The sequence below is a fragment of the Protomyctophum bolini genome (assembly GCF_963924005.1).
Source record: "Protomyctophum bolini genome assembly, chromosome: 10".
Classification (NCBI taxonomy): Eukaryota; Metazoa; Chordata; class Actinopteri; order Myctophiformes; family Myctophidae; genus Protomyctophum; species Protomyctophum bolini.
In genome coordinates, this window is record NC_137871.1 from 28,240,567 (window position 1) to 28,262,309 (window position 21,743).

Sequence of the window (21,743 nt, forward strand, 5' to 3'; positions counted from 1 at the left end):
TTCCCTCTACATATCTTCGCCGAAAACAGCAGATCTTCTTAGAGCGGCTATCTTCAACAGATGTTCGCTAAGATGCAAGGGTCCATATGGTTAATAATATATCCAAATTTAGTTACTGTCTTCATGAGATACAATAAATATATGGAATCACGAATGCATGTCATGTTAGCAAGTTTGGCTGGTGATGCTGAAATCATTACCGAAGAAATTGTAGTATGAGGATCAAAACCTACTGATTAGGGCATCTCATTTACTGTAGACCCTTATAATGTGACATCATAGATCACCACTATAATGTTCCTACCCCCAAAACATGCACGCACGCACACACACACACACACACACACACACACACACACACACACACACACACACACACACACACACACAGAGAGAGAGAGAGAGAGAGAGATGGAGACTTAAAAAGTTTAATTCAAAAAATGATCCACACAAACATGATGTTTTTGCAGAGGTTGACAAACATCTTTGGTCTATGCTTCTCTAGTGTGTTCAGGTACAGCCAAACATAGATGCATTCATCATGTTCATCATTATAAACCTAAAAAACACCACAAGAATAACTACATTTCTGGGGAAATAAGTCTGTATAATTCATCTAAAATCATGCACATTAAAGCAGTAAAAATCCAACATTAATCTGAACAATTAGACTGTGTGCGTAAAGACATTCAGTTTGTTTCTGTGCACTGGCCTCAATAGGGAGGGACAGTCTCTCTCCATGTATTATGTATTATACTCCACCAAACCCCTAGAGTATTAGGAGTAGGACTGCTTCCATCTTCTGTCAATGTTGGGACTGTCAGGCGGCCCCTTTTCCACCCGGCTAGTCCATGAGCCAGAGCTCCAAAATCGTAACATTAATTATGAATTGAGTGAGCATAACCGTACCTATATTCAATTGTTTATATGGTTAATATAACTAAATTAATATGGTACCGGCTGGACCGGTGGGAAAGGGGGCCTCAGTGAGTGGGACTACTACAGCAGTCAAAGTGGGGTCCGGGTACCCCCAGGGGTCTTTGAAGTGGTTCCAGGGGGTCCCCAGCTAAATGCGTAGTCCGGCTATTCGGAAATAGCCGATCTACAAGCTCACAGCTGTAAGCTTTTTTTAAGAGCACAAACCTTCTCTTATGGGTTTCCTCTACGCACAGAATGTATTCAGATGCGGGTTTGTGAAAATGTTCGAGAAACAATGCTGCTCTACCAAACCCATACACCCCCAGTATTAGAAGAGAATCCATCTTCTGAGAATATTTTCAAACTTGAGGGGGTCCAGTAGTGCTTAGTACAGACCACAGCACAGTGTGGGTGGGGTGGGGGGGTTGGGGGGGGGTCTAACTCTGGGAGTAATACTCCAGGACGAGCTGCAGGTGTCCAAGGCGATCTTTGAGGGAGTTGAGGGACAGGATGGTGGTCTGGTAGGCCGGGTCCAGCTGGAGGACAGAGAGAAGCCACCAGCACCAAGCTGGGCCATTGGACGATGCCTGTGGGTTAGGGTTTTGATTGATTCATTTATTAAAAGTTTTGCAGAATTTCAAGTACAACTCAATACAACAACTGATTAGAGTTAGAGTAGGCATGTCACTCACATATCTTGTCACGCCCCGCTCCTCTGCCTTTGACCATTTTGTGTTTAGTTCATGTTCTGTAATGCCTTGAATGTAATGCCTTGAAGGAAGCGCTTGTCATGTGCGTTGCCTTTGAACACTTATGACAGTCCTTACTAGGTTTTGGACTTATTCTGAATGTTCTGTATTTTGCCTTGCAGTGTTTGGTTTTGGTTTACTGTTTACTCTGTTGTGTTTTTGGTTGTCTTATTTTGTAGTATTGTTCTGTGCTTTCCTGCCTCCTCGTGTTGGTGTTTCCTGTTCTGTCTTACCTACCTGATTCTTTTATCCTAGTCACCTGTGTTCTGTTTGCCTGTTAGCCTATCCTGTGTTTGATTGTATTTTGAGTTCACCTGTGTCCTGTTACCCCTGTCTATTTAAGCCCTTTGTTTGCAGTGTGTCCTTGTTGGTCCGTAGACCTATGTCGAGTGAGTTTTGTGTCTGATGTTGCCTATGTTTTGCCTTTTGGAATACCCCTGATTCTTTGTCAAATAAACACCTAGAAGATAATCTACTCTGCATCTGGTTGCCTGCTTTTGAGTCCTACTCCGTAACTCATTCCTGACATATCTATCTAAATGCTAAACTAATCATTTTAGTAGTGGGGATAAAAAGACAAGACAGAAAAGTGAAGACGGATATTGTGATTGGCCGCTGTGATTGGCTGGAAGCAGTGTTTTTGGCAGCAAAATTTAGATTAGAGTTTTAGTCATTTGAATTGTTTTCATATAGTTTTAGTCACATTTTAGTCACCTGGAATGTTTTAGTGTTAGTCTAGTTTTAGTCGACTAAATGTCATGCAATGTTAGTCGACTAAATCTACAGTTGATTTAATCGTCTAAAATTTTGGCTGATCTACAAGCTCACAACGTGTCATGCTGCGACCAAGTGTAAAATGACTTATACTGGATCTCTTTTCCACTAGTCCCTTCCTAAACATTTTGTCTAGTTTTTATTTCGTGACAAAATTGTCGATATATTTAGTCTTAGTTTTAGTCTTCATAGGTTCTTTTCATTTAGTTTCCATTTAGTTTCCGTCAGTGGAAAAAAAGGTAGTCGACGAAATCAACACTGGCTGGAAGATGTGGCATTGTCTTTGTGTGTCATAAAGTGAGGACGCCACTGCGTCAGTATAAGACGGGTCGAAACCTCCAAACGGGTATGATTCCCAAAATGGGTATGGACTAGTTAGTGTATATATAGCCACAGATCCGACCAATATGCCCATACGTATACAGTATGTGCATATAATGGAACCGGACCAACTTCAAACTCGGCCTGTGCAGCGGGCAGGATTCGAGGGAGCGTGGTGCTCCCTACAGACAGACAGACAGAAACAGACATCTCCATATATGGATAAAAAAGCGACACACACAGTACAACAGCTGATTATTTACAATATGTCTGATTGGCTCCCGAGCATCTACATCTACCGTTTTACTGAGGTTAGGATTCTGGTTTAAGGACTTCAGTGTTTTGTAAATTTGTACCATACAATGGTATAAGACAAGTACAGAACAAGAATGTTTGCTTTCGCCATCTTTGTTGAAGGTAGTTTTAGGGTTAGGCATAGTTTTACTGAGGTTAGGTTTGGGCATTGTTGCAAAAACGAGAAGTGTCAATCACAGGCACAGCTACTACTGGCCAATCACAGCAGGGCTTTCATTGAACTGCGGTGGGATCCATAGTGTCCTGTGGTGTCTTAAAAATACCAAAAATATGTACAATGACGTTGTCCCTAAAAGCAAATGCAATACGTTTCATATAAAATCTACAGTATATGCCCCAAAAAGTCTAGTGTTCTGGTGCTGACCTGTATATTCTCCTGGCTGTCGGGCATGGCCCCATACTGCCTGTTGATGTGCTCACGGATGGGGTTGCTGAGGTGCTGGTACCACTCCTGAGCCTGCTGGTACACACTGTCATGGAGACGTTGCAGCAGCTCCAATTCTGCACCGTCAGCCTGGAGACGAGAGGGAGACATTATAACTGACATTATAACTGAGACCAGATTCTACAAAATGTCTTCCAAATCCTGACGGTCTTCTGAAAAATCAGCGGTGCACTGGTGCTCGAACTTTGTCATGTCAAGGACCCACAGAATTATCTGTATTTGGCCGGTGACTCCCATCTGAAAATATGTTGTTCCAGGGACAAGAAATGTAGTTATTCTTGTGGTGTTTTTTAGGTTTATAATGATGAAACTAAATGCATCTGTTTGGCTGTACCTGTACACACTGTAGAAGCACATAGACCAAAGATGTTTGTCAACCTCTGCAACAACATCATGTTGGACCATGCCACAGCACTGGATCAGCTAGTGGCCAAATAATGGTCCTACCGTCCTACCTGACCACAGACAGCAGCTGTGGAGGAGAAACTGCGTTGCTGAATACAAATGGGATTGAATTTTGCTACTGGGTGGTTTACCAGGCTGCTAGGTTTGGATGGAATTGGTGTACCATGAAACCTGAAACTATATATTTTCTGTTTATAAGAGCTGGAGACACAGGGAGACCCCTGTTACAGAACACTCTATAGCGATGATTACGAGCACAAAATTGACACAACATTTGAGTACCTATTCCACCACTGATATACATAGCATGTTAAAATAACTGTAAACTAAAACATTTTGTTTAATAATGGATTGCATTTTATAGCGCTTTTCTATGCACTATACGTGGTTACTCAAAGCGCTTTAAAGTGGTCCATTCATTCATACATTGGGAGGTGAAGCAGCGAACAGTCAAACGCCAGCGTCCCCACATTCACACACCATGGGGCAACCATTGGAGGCAATGTGGGTTCAGTGTCTTGCCCAAAGACACTTCCGGGATTTGAACCGCCGACCCACGGGTCATTGGACGACCTGCTCTACCTCCTGTTTGTGTTACATCATGCTGACCTTGTGGTCTTCCAGGTACTCTATGTCGGCAGTGTGGTAGCCATCTCTGTGTCCTCTCTTCAACACCCTGAAGCGACTACACCCCACCGTGTCCACGTAGGACCTCCCATCGGCCAGCAGCTCCAGGCTGAGGATCTCCAGCAGGCAGCCATAGTCTGCAAATCTGAACAACACAGAACAGAATAAATAATGGTTAAGTAAATAAATACCTAATTAACAAGTAAAAGTACCTAATTACAGCGTGACACACACACACACACACACACACTCACAGACAGACAGACAAGCTAGGCCGGCTTCTATAGTAATTGTGTGTGTGTGTGTGTGTGTGTGTGTGTGTGTGTGTGTGTGTGTGTGTGTGTGTGTGTGTGTGCGTGCGTGCGTGCGTGCGTGCGTGCGTGCGTGCGTGCGTGCGTGCGTGCGTGCGTGCGTGCGTGCGTGCGTGCGTGCGTGCGTGCGTGCGTGCGTGAGTGCGTGCGTGCGTGCGTGCGTGCGTGTGACTGAGTGTGTGTCCATCTCTCTCCTCGTTTCCTGTCAACAACATCTATCAATGAAGGCAAAAAGCCCCAAAAATATATTTGAAAGAAAAAAAGATATAATATGTGGCGAAGGAGAGTGTCCCTGCTCAGTAGATGTTACTGCGTCTCTCGTCAGGCTGAGAGAAAACAGCAAGAACTGAGGTCAGTGATCTAGTAACCTAGCAACGATAGATAAAGCATCTTCAGCACAAGTACCAGCCAGACATAATGATCTCCCCAGACCCAGAGATCGAGATGAAGGAGATGGAACCACAGCTGCTAATGATGCTAGCTCTCTGTCTCTCTTGCTCTACTGGGCTCACACTACATCTTGATGACATCATCAGGATGTCATTCACAATCCTAGTAAAATGTTGAAAATATTGGCACGAAAACAGGCATTTTTAGAATCGCCCTCAGGTCTTAACGGGTTACGGTATGTTCTGCAGTGGTAAAAGTCATCCAATTTGGTGACATGGTGGCCCTCATTCTACACATGAGGACAGAACATTGCTACTGGTGCTCGTGGTAGCCATGCATCTCTACGGAACAGGATCTGAAGGTCCGGAGTGCCTTGTGGTATGGGATGAGGAGAATGTGGACATCTGAGATGGGAGATGACCTCAAGAGGTGCGGCTGTTTGTGGCTCAGTACTACTGTTCAGGGCTGACATGTGAACGCTCACAGTACAGCAAGAAAATGCCCTGGATTGTTATTGACCTTATGCAGACCATGGCCATCTTGCAGTGGCAGAGTGGCAGCCCATACATCCAAACAGAAAAGTCCTATCTGATTGTATTAAACTACGTCAAACTCACCAACATTGCAGCTGTACGAAAAGCTTGAATTATCCTCTTTCTATCCGCAAAGAATCCACCATAGACATGTTATGAGCTACTTTCTGTCAAGAAAGTCAGTGTCAGAGTTTGGAAGCGATCACTTTCAGCAAAGCAACGTCCTGCTGCCTCTTGCATTATGTGTAAATTCAAAACGGGTGGGTCCGTTGAGTGATATCCAACGAGCACTGCAATGTGGGTGAGTTTGACGTTGTTTAATACAATCAGATAGGACTTTTCTGTTTGGATGTATGGGCTGTCAATGGCAAATTGCGGCTAGTTGACACCCTGCCATTAACTTTATTGGCAAGATGGCCGCGGTCTGCATACGGTCAATAGATATATAGACAGTATGGGTCTGGCTCTAATCGACAGTGTCGTACCCTTTGCCAAGCTCATAACTGCACATGCCAAACTTCTTGGTACCCGTCTCCATACAGCGGCGCATCATGAGCCGGTACCGGGGCTCAAAGACGTGCAGTGGGCAGGACACCCCAGGGTAGGCCATCGTGCAGACGAAGATAGGGATGTCCTTGGTAAGACTGCCAAGAGAGACAAAACAACACTAGGGGTCAATATACAGTGTTTCTTATCATGTATTATGTTTGTTTTTTTGTTTGTTTTTTGCTCCCGATCCGATTTAGATCATTTGATTTTGAGTATCTGCCGATACCGATTTTTACAGATCCAATATTTATATTTATATAGAACACTTATGCCATATCACAATAGTACAATATCCAAAATCACAGACAATATCCAGTCTAATATCATGATATGGATATAATATCGATACTAGAGTTGTCCCAATCACTTTTTCTTTGCTCCCGATCCGATTCCGATCATTTGAAAATGTTGCGATACGTGCCGATTTCCAATCACGTGACCGGATCAGGACAACCCTAGTTATCATCATCGTGTTTTTAAGAGTCATTGGAAGAACGTGTTTACATTCTGTATCGCTGATGTCAGCATTCAGACATCAACGATGATCAGTGATTCAGTAGCAGTTGCCATGGATGTGTGTTTTCAGAATACACTTGGTTTAGGATGTTGCTATGCATGCTGCTGTGTGACAGTGTTGATTTTGGCAGCACATTTGGATTTTAGTTTTAGTCATATATAGTCCCTTGAATAGTTTTCATTTACTGTAGTTTCAGTCACATTTTAGTCACCTGGAATGTCTTAGTTTTACTAAAATGTATTTTGGCGGGCCCACAGTTGTGAACTTGTAGATCGGCAATTTTCAGCATACAACCAAGTGTAAAATGACTAGTCCCTTCCTTTAGTCTAGTTACTTGCGCAAGCAGAGTGCGCAAGTACTAGTTTCGCCCGGGACTCGTATGCACCGTCCCAGCCGTCCCGCCAATTTTGATGCGTTTGCACCGTCCCAGCAATACGTAATGACTACCGGTAATTGTGCCTGATACGGCAGTGGTGCCAGATTACATACATGTATACATAGGAGCATTACCTTTAATCCTCCCAACACTAAAACATATCGTCATTACGTCACCATCGCAAACCAATTACACTCTGGCATTGGGTCCTTTAATCCACATCTTTATTACGTAAATATTGAGAGCTAGTTATACATACATATACTATGTGTATATGTATATGTATAAAACCAATGGTTTTCGATGGTGGTGACGTAATGACGATACAGCCGTATCAGGCACAGTTAGTCATTACGTCATTTGCTGGGACGGTGCATAGCATACACATCAAAATTGGCGGGACGGCTGGGACGGTGCATACAGCGCAAAGTAACAAGCAACAAGCAAGTATGCACTCGACAGAGTGCAGTTCTAGTTTTTATTTGTTGTCAATATATTTAGTCTTAGTTTTAGTCATCATGGCTTACTTTTCATTTAGTTTCCATTTAGTCTTCGTCAGTGAAAAAAGCTAGCCATAATATTAGTCCACAAAATCAACACTGCTGTGTGAATGTGTTGATGTTTGACTGCTAGGTGCTTACTCAGATAGCTCAGCCATCTCAGCCTCATGGATGTGTTTCCTCTCTGCCAGCTGGGAGGGGAAGAGTTGCATCATCATGTCCTGGAGCGCCACTGTCGGGTTGTACTTTCTGTTCTTCAGGAACTGAAGACAACGAGGGGAAAGAAATACAAAAACATCATAATAATAATAATAATAATTATTATTATAATAATAATAATAATAATTATTATTATTATTATTATTATTATAATACATTTTACATAATACATAATACATGTTACATCGTCACACACCCTAACATAATATAAGGTCTATACTTCCGGCCTGGATGCTGGCGTGAATTATATCACAGTTTGTTATCAATCAATTCTGGCGTAGTTTGGGTTAAAAACTGTCGATCAAATGACGATCAAATGACCAAAAGTTTTTATGAAAGTGAAATATCGCTTTAAATAAGATCCATGTCAGACTGAGTCCAGTGTGCTTCTCAAGTTAAGACCTTCAATCAGCACAACTCGCCACACCTGCACATTGCTTTACAACACAGATGTGACATAGCTCTCTTTTGAAGAGCATGCAGAAAATGCACTATTTTCGGGACTGTCCCACGACGCACCAGACAGGCACGCACGCACGCACGCACGCACACACGCACGCACGCACGCACGCACGCACGCACAGAAAAGGCTCTTATTGACGTTATTATCTAACCAATATTAAATAACAACATAGTTAGGATGGTGGGTGGTAACATGCAGGGGGATTTCAACTACAACTATCATCATCATCATCATCATCATCATGCGTTGCTGCATGATGATAGCAACTATTCAACACCACAAAATTATGCTAATAACTGGAGATTTTCATTGTGTTAATAAATCAATTACCTCTTGTAGGGGCTGTTTGCAGAGGGGACAGCGAAGGTTGTGGTCCAGGCTCCTTTCGATGCAGTTTTTACAGAAGGTGTGGCCACAGGGAGTGGTAACGGGCTCATAGAACAACCTTCAGAAAGAAGCAGAGGCAATGGATCATTAGTTCTGCTACAAGTTCCATTTATTTGTGATGTAGCATCAGACAGACAGGATGCGTTTTGCAGGGGGACTGCCCATAAGTCTGACCTCCCGTTAGTCTTACCTAATATGTCAGACTAGGGTTAGCAACCTACATGGCCGGTTAAGACTGAGGTTAGGGTTAGCGACCCACGTGGTCGTGGACCCACGTTGTATTGTTTGCTGTATGTTGTTGGACCGCCTCGAAAACGAGATGATACATCTCAAGGGGATATCCTTTTCTCAATAAAGGTTCATATATCATGCAAATTATGCTCAATAAATATATATTCTAAATTCATTCTAAGAGTTGTCTGACTGAACTCTCTTTATACTGACCTGATGCACAGAGGACACTCAAAGTCGGAGCCGGTGAGAACAGCCAGGGAGCTCCCTCTGTGCTGACCTGGAGATGAGGAGAGCAAACCCTTTAACCAATGGTGGAAAAAGTACTCAAATGTTGAGTGTGTGCGTGTGTTAGAGTTCTCTGCCCGAACCCAACCCGACATTTTGAGGCCCGCTGAGAACTCCTGTGTGTGTGTGTGTGTGTGTGTGTGTGTGTGTGTGTACCCCTCTCGTGTATGTCCACCTTCCTCATCATCAGCTCTTCATCTTCCTCAGCAGTGGGGAGGAAAGACACAGCTTGGCAGAGGCTGAGGCAACACTCTGTGCTTGAGGCCTGCTTCACCCTGGAGCCCTGAAGACAGAACATGACTGAAATAAATGCCCCCAAAAAACAGGAAACACACCAAAACAAGAAATGCTTCCAAAGACAGCATGCCATTTGTGATGAATTGTCACTTGTGTGATATAGGACGTACTACAAATACAGTTATTATTTTTCAACAGGTTAAGTGCTAAAGATGGTTAAACGACTGTTCTGTCTCTGTTCTGGGGGGAGAGGGGGCAGAGCAAGGTTTTGACAGAACAGCTCTGCTCCATGGGTCGAAGGAGGGCAGAGCAGAGCCATCAAGCAAGGCGGTGGTGTAATGGTGATTTTTTTGCCATTTGAATTCGGAAAATAGGGGGTAAACCTATACCACTCAGCACTGGGTACTTGGTAAGTCTTGTGACCCGAGGTTAGGTGCGTCTTCTCTTGAATCTACTCACACACATGCACTATTCCGTTCGGTTTACCTGTGCGTGCACGTCACAATGCTTTTGGTACCATGACGTGGTACTGCCTTCTATGAGCATGATCAAACCACTGGTCAAAACCACGTGACTCCCATGAAAATGAATTGCGAGCTGTCCTCTCTCCCCCCCAGAATAGAGACGGAACACGCGTTCTGTTCTGTCTCTGTTTTGAATGTGTGAGGGAGGCCCTCTACCTCTCGGACACCGTCGCCTTCTCTCTCCTCCGCCGGTGGTGGCGCGCTATTGGCCTCCGTGTGCGCTGAACGCTGGTAGCCGCTGAGGCTGGTGATGGCACTGTGGGCCTCTGGGTGCGCTGGACCCTGGGAGCCGCTGAGGCTGGTGATGGCACTGTGGGCCTCTGGGTGCCCTGGACCCTGGGAGCCACTGAGGCTGGTGATGGCGCTGTGGGCCTCTGGGTGCGCTGGACCCTGGGAGCCGCTGAGGCTGGTGATGGGGCACGGCTCTTTCAGATAGTCAGTCACCACGTGCAGGATACGCGGCACTTCCTCGGGCACAGCCATGCCCTCCGTCTCCAGGATCTGCCATGCAATAAATTATATGTTTTCAATATACGTTCATTTTTGACCCCTCTATCACATGGAACTATGTTTTTTTTGTGTCCATACGCCCAAAAAGGGTTCCATGTGATAGAGGGGTCAAAGTTGAACGAAGGTTGAGCTAATATTTTAGAAATAGGTCAACAATACAAATGACGTTAGTTTTGTGGATTCATTTACTTTTACTGCGTGGCCCCAGTGCCCCCCACAAAATGATCGGAACTACTTAATATTGACCAGTACATTTTGATGCCAAATTGCCAATACTTTTGTACTTTTACTCAATTACATTTTGAATTTACTTTTCTCACCACTGTTTATTACTAGAGTTGCTCTATCCTCGGATAACCCTACATTATGGACTTTATCTGTCACTAGTACTATGCTGACGGAAAATAGAGATAAGGGGTTGTGCAAAATGCATTCATTGCCAGGTCTTCTACAATAGGCTACTAACATAATCCCAGATGACATTTGCAGCCAAATTCACCACTAAAGAGACTGACCAAATCCAAGTTCAGAATGAATCATGCACTGTAGTAAATAGTAATCAAATAGAATATGCAGAATATGTCAGCACCACTGCCCTAAACATTTAATGTTGTTGTTAGTAGGAATGAACACAGATGCGCCCGGGAAGCAGTGGACTAAGAAAGGTGAGGGTGCCAAGCCAAGTTCCTGTTTCTACACAAAAAAGCCCATACCGAATGGGTTCCTATATAGACCATGTAGTGCTTATTTTACCTTATTTTTTAATATGTGCTCTGTTTTCAGTTTATTGATCAATGTACACTCACACTGTATCTGTTCCTATCAAATAATTAACCTTAATACTACTACTACTACTACTACTTATAATAATAATAACAAGTAAGACACGCAAACGCGGGAAGCGAACGCAGCTCGTAAATTGCAATAACAACAATTAGACTAAATTGTGTGTGTGGTGTGTGTGTGTGTGTGTGTGTGTGTGTGTGTGTGTGTGTGTGTGTGTGTGTGTGTGTGTGTGTGTGTGTGTGTGTGTGTGTGTGTGTGTGTGCATGTGTGTGTGTGTGTGTGTGATACAGCCTCTGGTGGCGGGCCGGTGGTGTTACAGCGTGACACACAGACACACAGGCCAGCTTCTATAGTTAGTGCTCAATGCATTCGCACTCACTGCATTCGCAATAATATACATTTCTAATAGAAACTGCAAACACAGTATACTATTGTATATCTGGTAGCATATTTTAGTTTCTATGACAATGTATGTGAAATGAGCTTTTGTAGAAGGGTTTTGGTGAGGTGTAGAGTGTGGGGCGGGCCTCAAACCTTTTTAATCTGGCTCTTGGCAGGAACAAAGTCGGCCTGGAGTTTGAGACAGCGGTGGAAGTGGATGAGAGCCTCTGTCTGTCTGCCTATCTCCAGCAGGACATTCCCTTTACGAAACAAGCCCTGCACAGTGACAGAGAAGAGTTATTATGGCTTTGTTGTGAATCCTATTAGTTTTTTTTTTCTTTTTTTATACGATACAGAAGTGTTTCCCAAAGAGTCAAGATGCATTTTCATGGGTTGCTAGTAAATATATATATATAATTTTATTATTAAAAATATATATACTGAAAATGGGAGATCTACTGTGAGCTTATAGATTGTACTCGTTTTTAAATAGGGCTTAAGTGATACATTTTTTAAGTATTTTTTAAGTTTGGGTATCGCAGATTCGCAGCCCATTTCTCTTTTGGGTCTGGAACTGAAAAGGTTTGGGAACCCCTGATCTATAGGACTGACATTCACTAAAACAGCCAGGACAACGCTCCACGCGTCCCAGACTCTTCTGACTCCCTTCTGGCTCCAAAACTATGGAATGAACTTTCAATTGCAATCAGAACTATAGATTCACTCCCAATCCTCTGCCATAGTCTGAAAACCCACGTCTTCAGACTCCATCTTAGCCCGTCGCACTTGCCGTAGCACTTGTACTAGCCTCGCCGACAGGCGTATGCAAAGGCTAGACTTATGTAATTTAGATAGCTAATTTAGATGTTACGTAGACATAGCACTCTATAGTGTATACTCATAGCTTTACTGTACAGATCTTCTACTGTGAGACAGATATAGGTTCTTAGCTTCCTTATGATTCTTTATGACTTTTTTAATGTATTTGATGTGTTGTTTTTGCTTACTGTAAATCGCTCTAGATTAAGCGTCTGCTAAATGCCTAAATTGTAAATTGACTGTCTACACTGTTATTTATTTGCAAGTGATCAGATCAGATTTGCATATTCAGACATTGTCAACCTATCTGAACAGCTTGCTGTGATAAAGACGTAACAACACAGGAGTGAGTAATGCTTAATTTATACTCTTGTCGCCCAACGGTGTTACTTTCCAACAATAGCAGATCTACATGCTCAGAATGCACTGTGTGCGACGCTGTGTGAGCTTGTAGATCTGCTCAATAGGCTACACATCATTATGATCATACGATCAAACTTGATCAAATCAATCAGATTCAAGTCTAGATAGGGCTGCCAGTTGCATAATACGATTACCTGTTGACAGCATGGCAATTCAAAGAGAAGACTTCTAGAACGACAACCTTGAACAATGCACATTGACTGTTTAAGTTGACTAAAAGTAAATCAGTCATAAAACGTTGATGAACATATGGCACTAAACATTACATAATTATGGTCTTCTGCAGTAATGGCAGCCAACCACCCACAGACACGGAACGATTCACTTAGCTAAGTTAGCTTATAAGTAGCTCTTTGCATAACTTCCTGAATGACATAACTTGACATAAATTACATAACGTGACATACATAGGAGGAAAGAAGTATACGTCCTATTTCTGTGGTTGTGTCACAGTTACAAAACTGGAAAATGCAACAGCTAGGAGAACTGCTGAAAAATAATTCCATTCCATGTCGCACACACACGCACGCACGCGCGCGCACACACACACACACACACACACACACACACACACACACACACACACACACACACACACACACACACACACACACACACACACAGTCCTGTCTCTCACCTCAGTCCAATTAGGGCGAAGGCAACAAAGGTGATCTAGGTCAGTCAGCGCATCGGAGTAAAGTCTCAATCCCAAATTGGCTTCTGTTCTAAAGACCTTCAAATTTAAATCATCTGGAACTAAAGAACAGACGTGGAAAAGAGATAATTAGTAGGCGTTCTACAGTACAGAGATAATAGAGTAGCATACAATTAACTTTCATAGTAAGCATATCACATATAGATATCATTTCATAATTATTATAGAACTAGGTAGCATGTATAACACACTAGACATCTACCATACGTTGCTGTTGGGAGGAAACCACCTAACTCCATTTTTAGGTTTTTGATTTATTTATTTATTTATGCATACATCAGTGCTATTGTCTGACTTGAACACCCTTTATGTCTGTGTGTTGTTTAGAAAATATTGAACCAATGAAAAGTATTAAAAAGTGCTTCAGACAAAACCTCTTAACTCCATTGGACCCTAACTCCACCACCTCTCTCCCTCCTATCGGATTGCAATTAAACAACATTGAATTCCTTTTGCCACTCGATTTGGAACTGATTTGGATTTGAAACTGTGTATCTGACTGGTTCAACACCGCGGTTACTACACTCCCTGTGGTGGTGTGGCACGTGTCTGTCAAATTTGAAGTCGGTGGGGTGAACGGTTCTCGAGTTACGTGGATTAGAGACGTACAGTACACACGTACAGGGACGTGGTGCATTTATAGTACGGATACTCTCATAACAAATATAACATACATAACATTTACAACTAAAAAGCATGCATTACTATTAACGACATTAGTACATACTCTAACTTATATTGTATTATAGCAAGCATTACATATACCTAGCCTAGCATACAAATATGATGTAACAGACCTATATAACTACATGGCATACATGTGTGTAGCACCTATAATTATGCAGCAAACATACATAACACATACAACTACATAACACAAACCCTGCTGTGACAGCTTACACTTATGGACTCTAACTGCATTGAAAAACATGATAGATGATGTAACTTATTTGATCTTGTAACAAAATGCTTGTCACTCAACAAGCTGAAGTATAAATAACACTATTGTTCAATTTGTGATGATGTTACATAAAATATGGGCCAACATTCCTGTCCATAACTGTGACTACAACTGATTCTGTGAATATGAAATAGTGCCCATTTATTGTCATTAAAGCAGATCAGATTTGCAGAACATTGAGAGTGTTGGAGATCCATATGACTGCCAAAGCATCCACCATGACACCCCTACGGCCCCCTAGGCCATGGCATGAGTGAGTGAGTATGCATGAGTTTATATTCCCGGATTGTCATAGGAACAAATCATGTATAGGAACAGCCTAGGAATGTATCATAGTCATAGGAAGATATATTTATAACATCCTTTCAGTTTCCAGTTGCTGATGGCAAGAAAGGGATTTCTACAACATTTCTCGGAAGGACGGTATCAATTATTATAGGCCTGAAACCATTCCCCATATCCCTGTCTTGTCAATACTTTCGCTGCATGCAGACATCACTAGAAAGTTTGCTCTCAAAATAACAACCTCACAGCTGGTATGACAGTGTGCTGTGTGTCCCTGCTAGACAGTCTGATGAACACTTTTGTACATTTTAATGTATTTTAAGTTTTTATTCTTGGGTTTTCGATTATTGTTTGAACCTGTTTTATACATGTGTGTCAATAAAGTAACTAACTATCAGAAGCATTGTACATTTTTATCAATACTATATCCATCATAGCTATTAGTGGATATCATTAATATATCAAATTAGGTTATTATGAGTGTCCGGGTGTCCCAACCAAAATCTATAAATAATAATACAGACAGTGTAATGTTATTCAACTACCCAAGACCGAGAGTAGGCTACAAGGCTATCTTATAATAATAACCTAAGTCTTGAAGCATCTTAGCTTCATATATTTGGATCAGCAATTTAGCATAATTTTTTTAAAGCCTAATTCCATTCTGTGCACATTTTGTGCAGTGTCCTGCAAAGCAGAGTAGTGTTTTGGTGCACCCCCAAAGTGGGGGCCCCACTTTTACTGGGCAGCTGCCAAAATGTTGAGCAGTGCGTAGATACTGGGACACAAATGTAGGCTACAGTAGACTACTAAGGCTATCTCGATGTTCACTGCAGTGTGGTTAGGTGAATGCGGGTCTGTTAAAGTAATAACGGTCACCCGAACCCTATTCCAGACGTTTTCTTTCTTTATTGTGTTATCAATGTGTATTATGTGTCCCTAAAATCTCTTTGACGTCGCTTGCGTAATTGTACGCATGCATGATGCATTGCATCATGGATTCCATGTTACACAACTTAACGTAGCCTGCAGCAGACGTTATTATTATGTCATGGGGTTACACAAGGATTTGTCTCTCTCACTCGGAGAAAACGGTATATTGTTCTTTGTTCTTTTGCAGACAAACATCATCATCATTACCTAGGTCTATTCCCTCGTTCGTGATGCGTAAAGCTTCGGCGAACTCGCTGGCTCTCAGCTTCTCTTGGATGCGTCCCTTCATCACAGCCTGGTCCGGGAAACACTTTTCAACGACACGAATCAGCAAGACGTTATTCTTCGCGGCTCTCGTGTCTCTCTGTCTCAATCGTTCCTTGCATGACGGACATTTGGACGGAAGGTAGCAGGTCTCCACGCACCCACGGCAAAAGGAGTGACCGCACGACACGGTCACCGGCTCCCACATCAGGAACAGACAGACGGGGCATTCTAGTAGATCCATGGCCACCCCCGTATTAAAAACAAATGTTCACAATGAGGGCCTGATGGGGGTGTAATTGTGGCTTTCCTCGAGTTAAATAATTACAGACGGGACGGGGTTTCTGTCACTAATCACGGTTATAGTAGCATTGCACTGTTGCCTTATACAACTCAACTCCCTGACTGTATGCAGAATTGCAGATGCAGGCTTGCTTCAGGTTGTTATACCCCCCTTTAAGTCTTGACTCTTTGCTTTGCTGTCAAATGCATTCGCCAACGATTCGCTATGTCAATCGGATTTTAGTCTTTGGTTTGGATCAAATAACGTCTTCCCTTTGCAATAAACCGGAGAAATAGAGCCTCCCCTCAATCCGTGCGCCGCTTTTCTTGTCACTAGTCCGAACTCCATCAACCCCACGCGGATCAGAAGCAGCACGGACGGGCGGACGGGGACCACACAGTGTCCTCTCCTTTCCTTCAGTGTTCAAGTTCGTCCCGTGTGTCTACTAGACCGTACTGTTCCTATACTTCCTACTGAGAGCCAGTCAAAGCCACAATATAGGTTACTATCATGTAACGCCACTGTAAATTACATAAATAAAGACCACGTGATTCAACCGCTGCCAATGCAATTGGGCGAGAGCTCGGCGTACCGCCCTGCTGTTGTGAAACATAATGATGCAGTTTCATAACGCCAGTTCTGCGATCTGAGTTGTATAGCTCGTGGGCTATAATGTTGAGTGAAAACACAATAAAGAATACAAATGTTGTCTGACACATCATCATAAGGTACCGTGGTTGCACAATCGACTGTCGTCAGGAATAGGGTTGAATTTTCTTATCGGTGGTTTTCAACCAGTGGTCCTTGAGGGCATTCCAGGTGGTCCACAGCTAAATGATGGAGAGTTGGTAACCAATTGGACCCTACAGACTCTTGAGAGCGTAAAAGGGAGTAAAACAAATGGACCCGTACGGGTCCATTTCGTTTTAATGTTACTCTCAAGAGTTAAATTAGTGTTAAACATCTACATTACTTAATTTAGTCTACAGTCTCTACACAATTAGAGAATTTAGAACACTTATTTTGACCAACATTAGCCCGTTATCTCTCCTATGGTACCAGATCAATGCAGCATGGAATTGTGAACAAAAACAAAAGATTCCTTAGTTTTGGGTCCGAGAGGCTAAATCTCATCAAATGGTGGTCTGTAAGCTACGTGGCTCAAATGCATGAATAAATAATGGGACTCCCGGCCTTGATATGAAAAGGGTTGAAAACCACTGGTCTATATTATTATTTTACCTACTGAAAGCATTGACACTTAATGATTTGTCTATATAACAAGTATCCAACATTAAAATGTGCACAGCTTTTTTAACAGTCTGTATCTTCTTAAAGTGCCACTGGATGGCGATATAGACTTGTCACTACAGCCTCCTTTGTTTGTACCGGGTGCAGGTCTTTTTTCCACACAAAGCTGCTCAGTTACATAGTACGTTCTAGTTCTGCTTGGGAGCCAGAAGACTAGACATAGACAGACTTGTTTTGGATGGATGCAGCTGTTTTCCACTGAGATATAGGCACTTCCTATTCCTAACAGACAGAGCCTGCCATTTGTTTTGGTACAGTGACAGACAGTCTGCATCAGAATTAAGTATTAATGCAGTAAGTTATACAAATCAAGGCTAGATGCAAGATGGCTGTTATGTAAACAGCCACATAAATTAAGATTATATTTTTGTAACAGCTCAAGTTGTGGGTTGGTGTTGTCATCACAAACATCACTACTAGGGCACATTCACCCATCTAACAAAACAATGGATATGGCCTGGGCTGTGGCTCAGCAGTCCAGGCACCTTGGCTGGTAATGCAGTCTGGGAGTGTGCCGCAGGTTCGACTCCCAATCTAGACGGCCTTTACTGCATGTCACCCCCCCCCCCCCCATCTCTCTCCCCATTTCCTGTCAGCCTACTGTCTGTCCCTCCATAAATAATATAAAATAAATGGCGAAAGTCCAACTCAGTGACATCCCCTTTGACCTGAAATGACCACCATTGCAGATGTGGATAATGCAAATACATTGCAGACGCAAGTAGAACGTGGGAATCGTGCACGTCACATGGTTCTGCTTGCTTATTTATATTAACTTGTGTCTAAGTGCAGATTCAGAACAGCCAAGCACTGCATGTGCTCACACTCGCACTGCTGTGGACAGGATTATACATTTTCATACGTATCGGTATCCCACATAACTTCAGTGTCCTAAATATAAGTACAAGTCGCCTTTTAGTTCCTGTATTTCCAGTTACACACTTTTGGCAGAATATAAAAGAAATGTTGCTTTATTGGATTGTTTTTTGTTTTTGTTTTTACCCAAAGAGATAATGCGAGCAGCATTTCACTTCAATACAATCCAAACTTTGTAAAATATGCAGATATCAAGACAGGAGTCGTTAAGATATGGGTTGTTAAGTAGTGTGTACTGTAAACTAACATAAATCTAACAGCTCCATGTTTAATTTAAGATTACAAATCAAGAATATGCATATGAGGGGTGGGGGGGGGGGACCAACAGAACAAACCCTACATGACGTACACATAAAAAAAATAAACAATTACTCATTAAAAACTTAAGCAATTTCATCAATAATACAACACATGGCAGCGTCTTTGTCAAATGTCTTATCCCTCTGTGACACCTGCACATTCTTGTCCTGCTGGCTTGTCACCATACAACTGGCCCCTGCTTCATCTATGTCCATCGGCTCCGTTTTCAATCTGGGGGCCATACCAGAGGGGCCACTGACACCGCCTACTACAGACACGCTCCTACTCCCTTCCCCGGCTCCGTTGGGGCCCTCCGCCTGGGGCAGGTCGTCAGGCAGCGAGGCCAGGCAACCCTGAATCATCTCCACCACCCTCTCCAGGTGTTTCTGGAACCTCTCAGCCGTCTCCAGCCTCTGCCGCTTCTGCACCTCCATCATGACCCTCAGCGTCTCCCGGGCCTGGTGCGGCCTGTACTCGTTGATCAGGTGATGCATGTGGACAAACAGCAGCTTCAGGTCCTCCAGCTTCTCCTCGCGCTTTATGCTGCCGGGGCTCTTGATCAGGATGTCCAGCAGATCCAAGAAGTTCACCAGGATGGACATGTTGAGTTTCTTCAGCTCCCGCTTGTGGTCAAACTGCATGGGATGGAGCCTCTCGATGCCCTGGCTCTCCAGGGGCCGGATGATGAGGTCGTCGCATTGGAACTGGTTGCCAAACATCATGTAGCTGTCCTTGATGGTCGGAGGTGGCTTCGGGGCCAGACCCTTACGGATGTTGTCATCTGTATACTGATTGATGTACTGCATGGGCGGAGGAGGCAGAGCACTCACCTGCTGTGGTTCACCCATGATGAACCTGAAAGAGTAGTGCAATAAAGTACATTATATTCAGTACATTGTATTAGTTTTTTTTTAAACATTTTTCAGATACATTTCACAAGGGACTGCAATTGAAATAAGCCTTTAGCTTTCTTGTGTTATACGGTTGTGTAACTTGTGTTATCCTTTTGATGAATGTATGTATTTTCTGTATATTGTCAATAAAAACATATCAATCAGTGCGATCTACTGGTGAGTGGTGACAGATATGAAATTTAGCATATATACTATGTAGGCCCTCAAGGCCTACATACTTTGTTAATCCAGTCTCACGAAGAGCAAAATGTCTAGTGTCAGTCTCCAAGTCAGTGTAATTAATTTGTTGTTTTATGTGTTATATGTGGTCAGGTCATATAGCAATGGGTGTTTAGCGAATGCTTATTTATGAAGCAATTATACGTATCACGGTCACCAGATTGTTAAATAACGTGCGCAATGATCCAACTGTATCCTTACTACTGTTCTGCAGCTAAGAGACATTAGGCCAGTGGTTTTCAACCAGTGGTCCAGGGACCACCAGTGGCCCTTGAGGGGGTTCCAGGTGGTCCCCATGGAGAGTTGGTAACCAAATGGACCCTTATATATCTCTTAAGGGGCCAATTTGGTTTCATTTTAATTTAACCCCCTGGGTCAGCCCAATCCGAACCGAACCGGGGTCTCAAAAATGTCAGAAACTTCAGTACCATTGGGTTCTGCTTGTATGGCTAGCTATGGACCAGAGCTAGGAATTGTGTAGCCCCGATACGTTCCATCAGTCCCTAGTTAAGTACTATAACTATACGCTCATTCTGTAGCTCCGAATGAGTGTAGGGACTGAGGGATCGTATCGGGGCTAGGAATTGTGGATAAATCTTATGATCCAACCGTTCAACGACAACAAAAGTATTGGGTCTGAGAGGCAAAATCTCATCAAAAGGTGGCTCAAATGTAGAATAAATAATGGACCTTGATATGAAACAGGTTGAAAACCACTGTAGAGCAAACGTAAGCTAGCAAAGACTCCAGAAAGACAGATCACTAAGTTAGCCTCGCATCATGCTAAGTAAGCTAACCATATATACTGTAACAGGAAGCTAACACAACTAGAGTCAACACAATTTCAACACACCTTTGGAGTGAGTCCTTGTTGTCGGTTGCTTAATAATCACGACGAATAAATTAAAATACCGTTGGTCAATTAATAAGGTTGATTAAATAAATAAATACCGTACGTTTAAAGTTTCAACGCCTTGAGAGTCGTTTCTTTAGAAATGATACAACATTATGCGCTGCTAACTTCAGGAGGAGGGGGCGGACATGAACGTCGCATACAGTCTGCAGCCTCTTCAACGCCATTGGACGAACGTCCTGGCTAGAATGCGCCGATTGGACCAAATTCGCGTCAACCAAGGCCACCAACCAATCCACTGCTGGATTGGACGGTGACTGGTGAACAAAATAGGGGCTGATTGGTTAGCTACCATTAGAGGCGGTTTCTGTCTGTAGTAGACCTGCCAAAAAAGAATAATATACGGTAAGTGTAATGTAATGCTTTATTTATGGTGTCGTCCACTCACAGTTAACAGTTTTTGTATTGAGTTGTACTTGAAATGTACTGTAATTCTGCACACTGTTAATGAATCAATTATCAACACAGACAGTCAGACACACACTTACCAACAACAAAGCAACACATTACGCACAGTTGTAAAAGTGCCCACATATGCCAAGTGCCCAGTTGTTCAAAACATATGGTGCCCAGATGTCCGTGGTGCCTATGCTGGTCACATTTCCCACTATAGCCTAATTATTAATGAATATGACTCTTATATAATAAAAAATAATTATATATATATATATATATATATATATATATATATATATATATATCACACAAAACAGAACACAGGTTCAGGGTTCTGTTTCCTTGATTCAGATGGATAATGTCTGTCTGAATACA

General features: G+C 42.8%; 2 protein-coding genes across 3 annotated transcripts; both read right to left on the reverse strand.

Moving 5' to 3' along the window:
• Positions 1–1,354: 1,354 nt before the first annotated feature.
• lonrf4 (LON peptidase N-terminal domain and ring finger 4) lies at positions 1,355–16,911 on the reverse strand. The gene is made up of 12 exons (XM_080774073.1): positions 16,100–16,911; positions 13,636–13,754; positions 11,910–12,032; positions 10,236–10,580; positions 9,475–9,601; positions 9,244–9,310; positions 8,743–8,857; positions 7,872–7,993; positions 6,274–6,432; positions 4,537–4,699; positions 3,442–3,591; positions 1,355–1,505 (listed from the first exon to the last, which is right to left on the reverse strand). Exons 1-12 carry the CDS (start codon positions 16,398–16,400, stop codon positions 1,356–1,358), a joined length of 1,941 nt encoding a protein of 646 aa, XP_080630199.1. The 5' UTR covers positions 16,401–16,911; the 3' UTR covers position 1,355.
• Positions 16,912–18,511: 1,600 nt separating this feature from the next.
• On the reverse strand, positions 18,512–21,093 carry med7 (mediator complex subunit 7). Of its 2 annotated transcripts, none has more exons than XM_080774015.1 (2): positions 21,016–21,093; positions 18,512–19,781 (listed from the first exon to the last, which is right to left on the reverse strand). In XM_080774015.1, the coding sequence occupies exon 2, from the start codon at positions 19,772–19,774 to the stop codon at positions 19,010–19,012; it is 765 nt and encodes a 254-aa protein (XP_080630141.1). In that variant the 5' UTR covers positions 19,775–19,781; positions 21,016–21,093; the 3' UTR covers positions 18,512–19,009. The 2 variants fall into 2 exon arrangements, with proteins under 2 accessions (XP_080630141.1, XP_080630140.1); XM_080774014.1 differs by having other exon boundaries at positions 20,913–21,086.
• Positions 21,094–21,743: the final 650 nt, after the last annotated feature.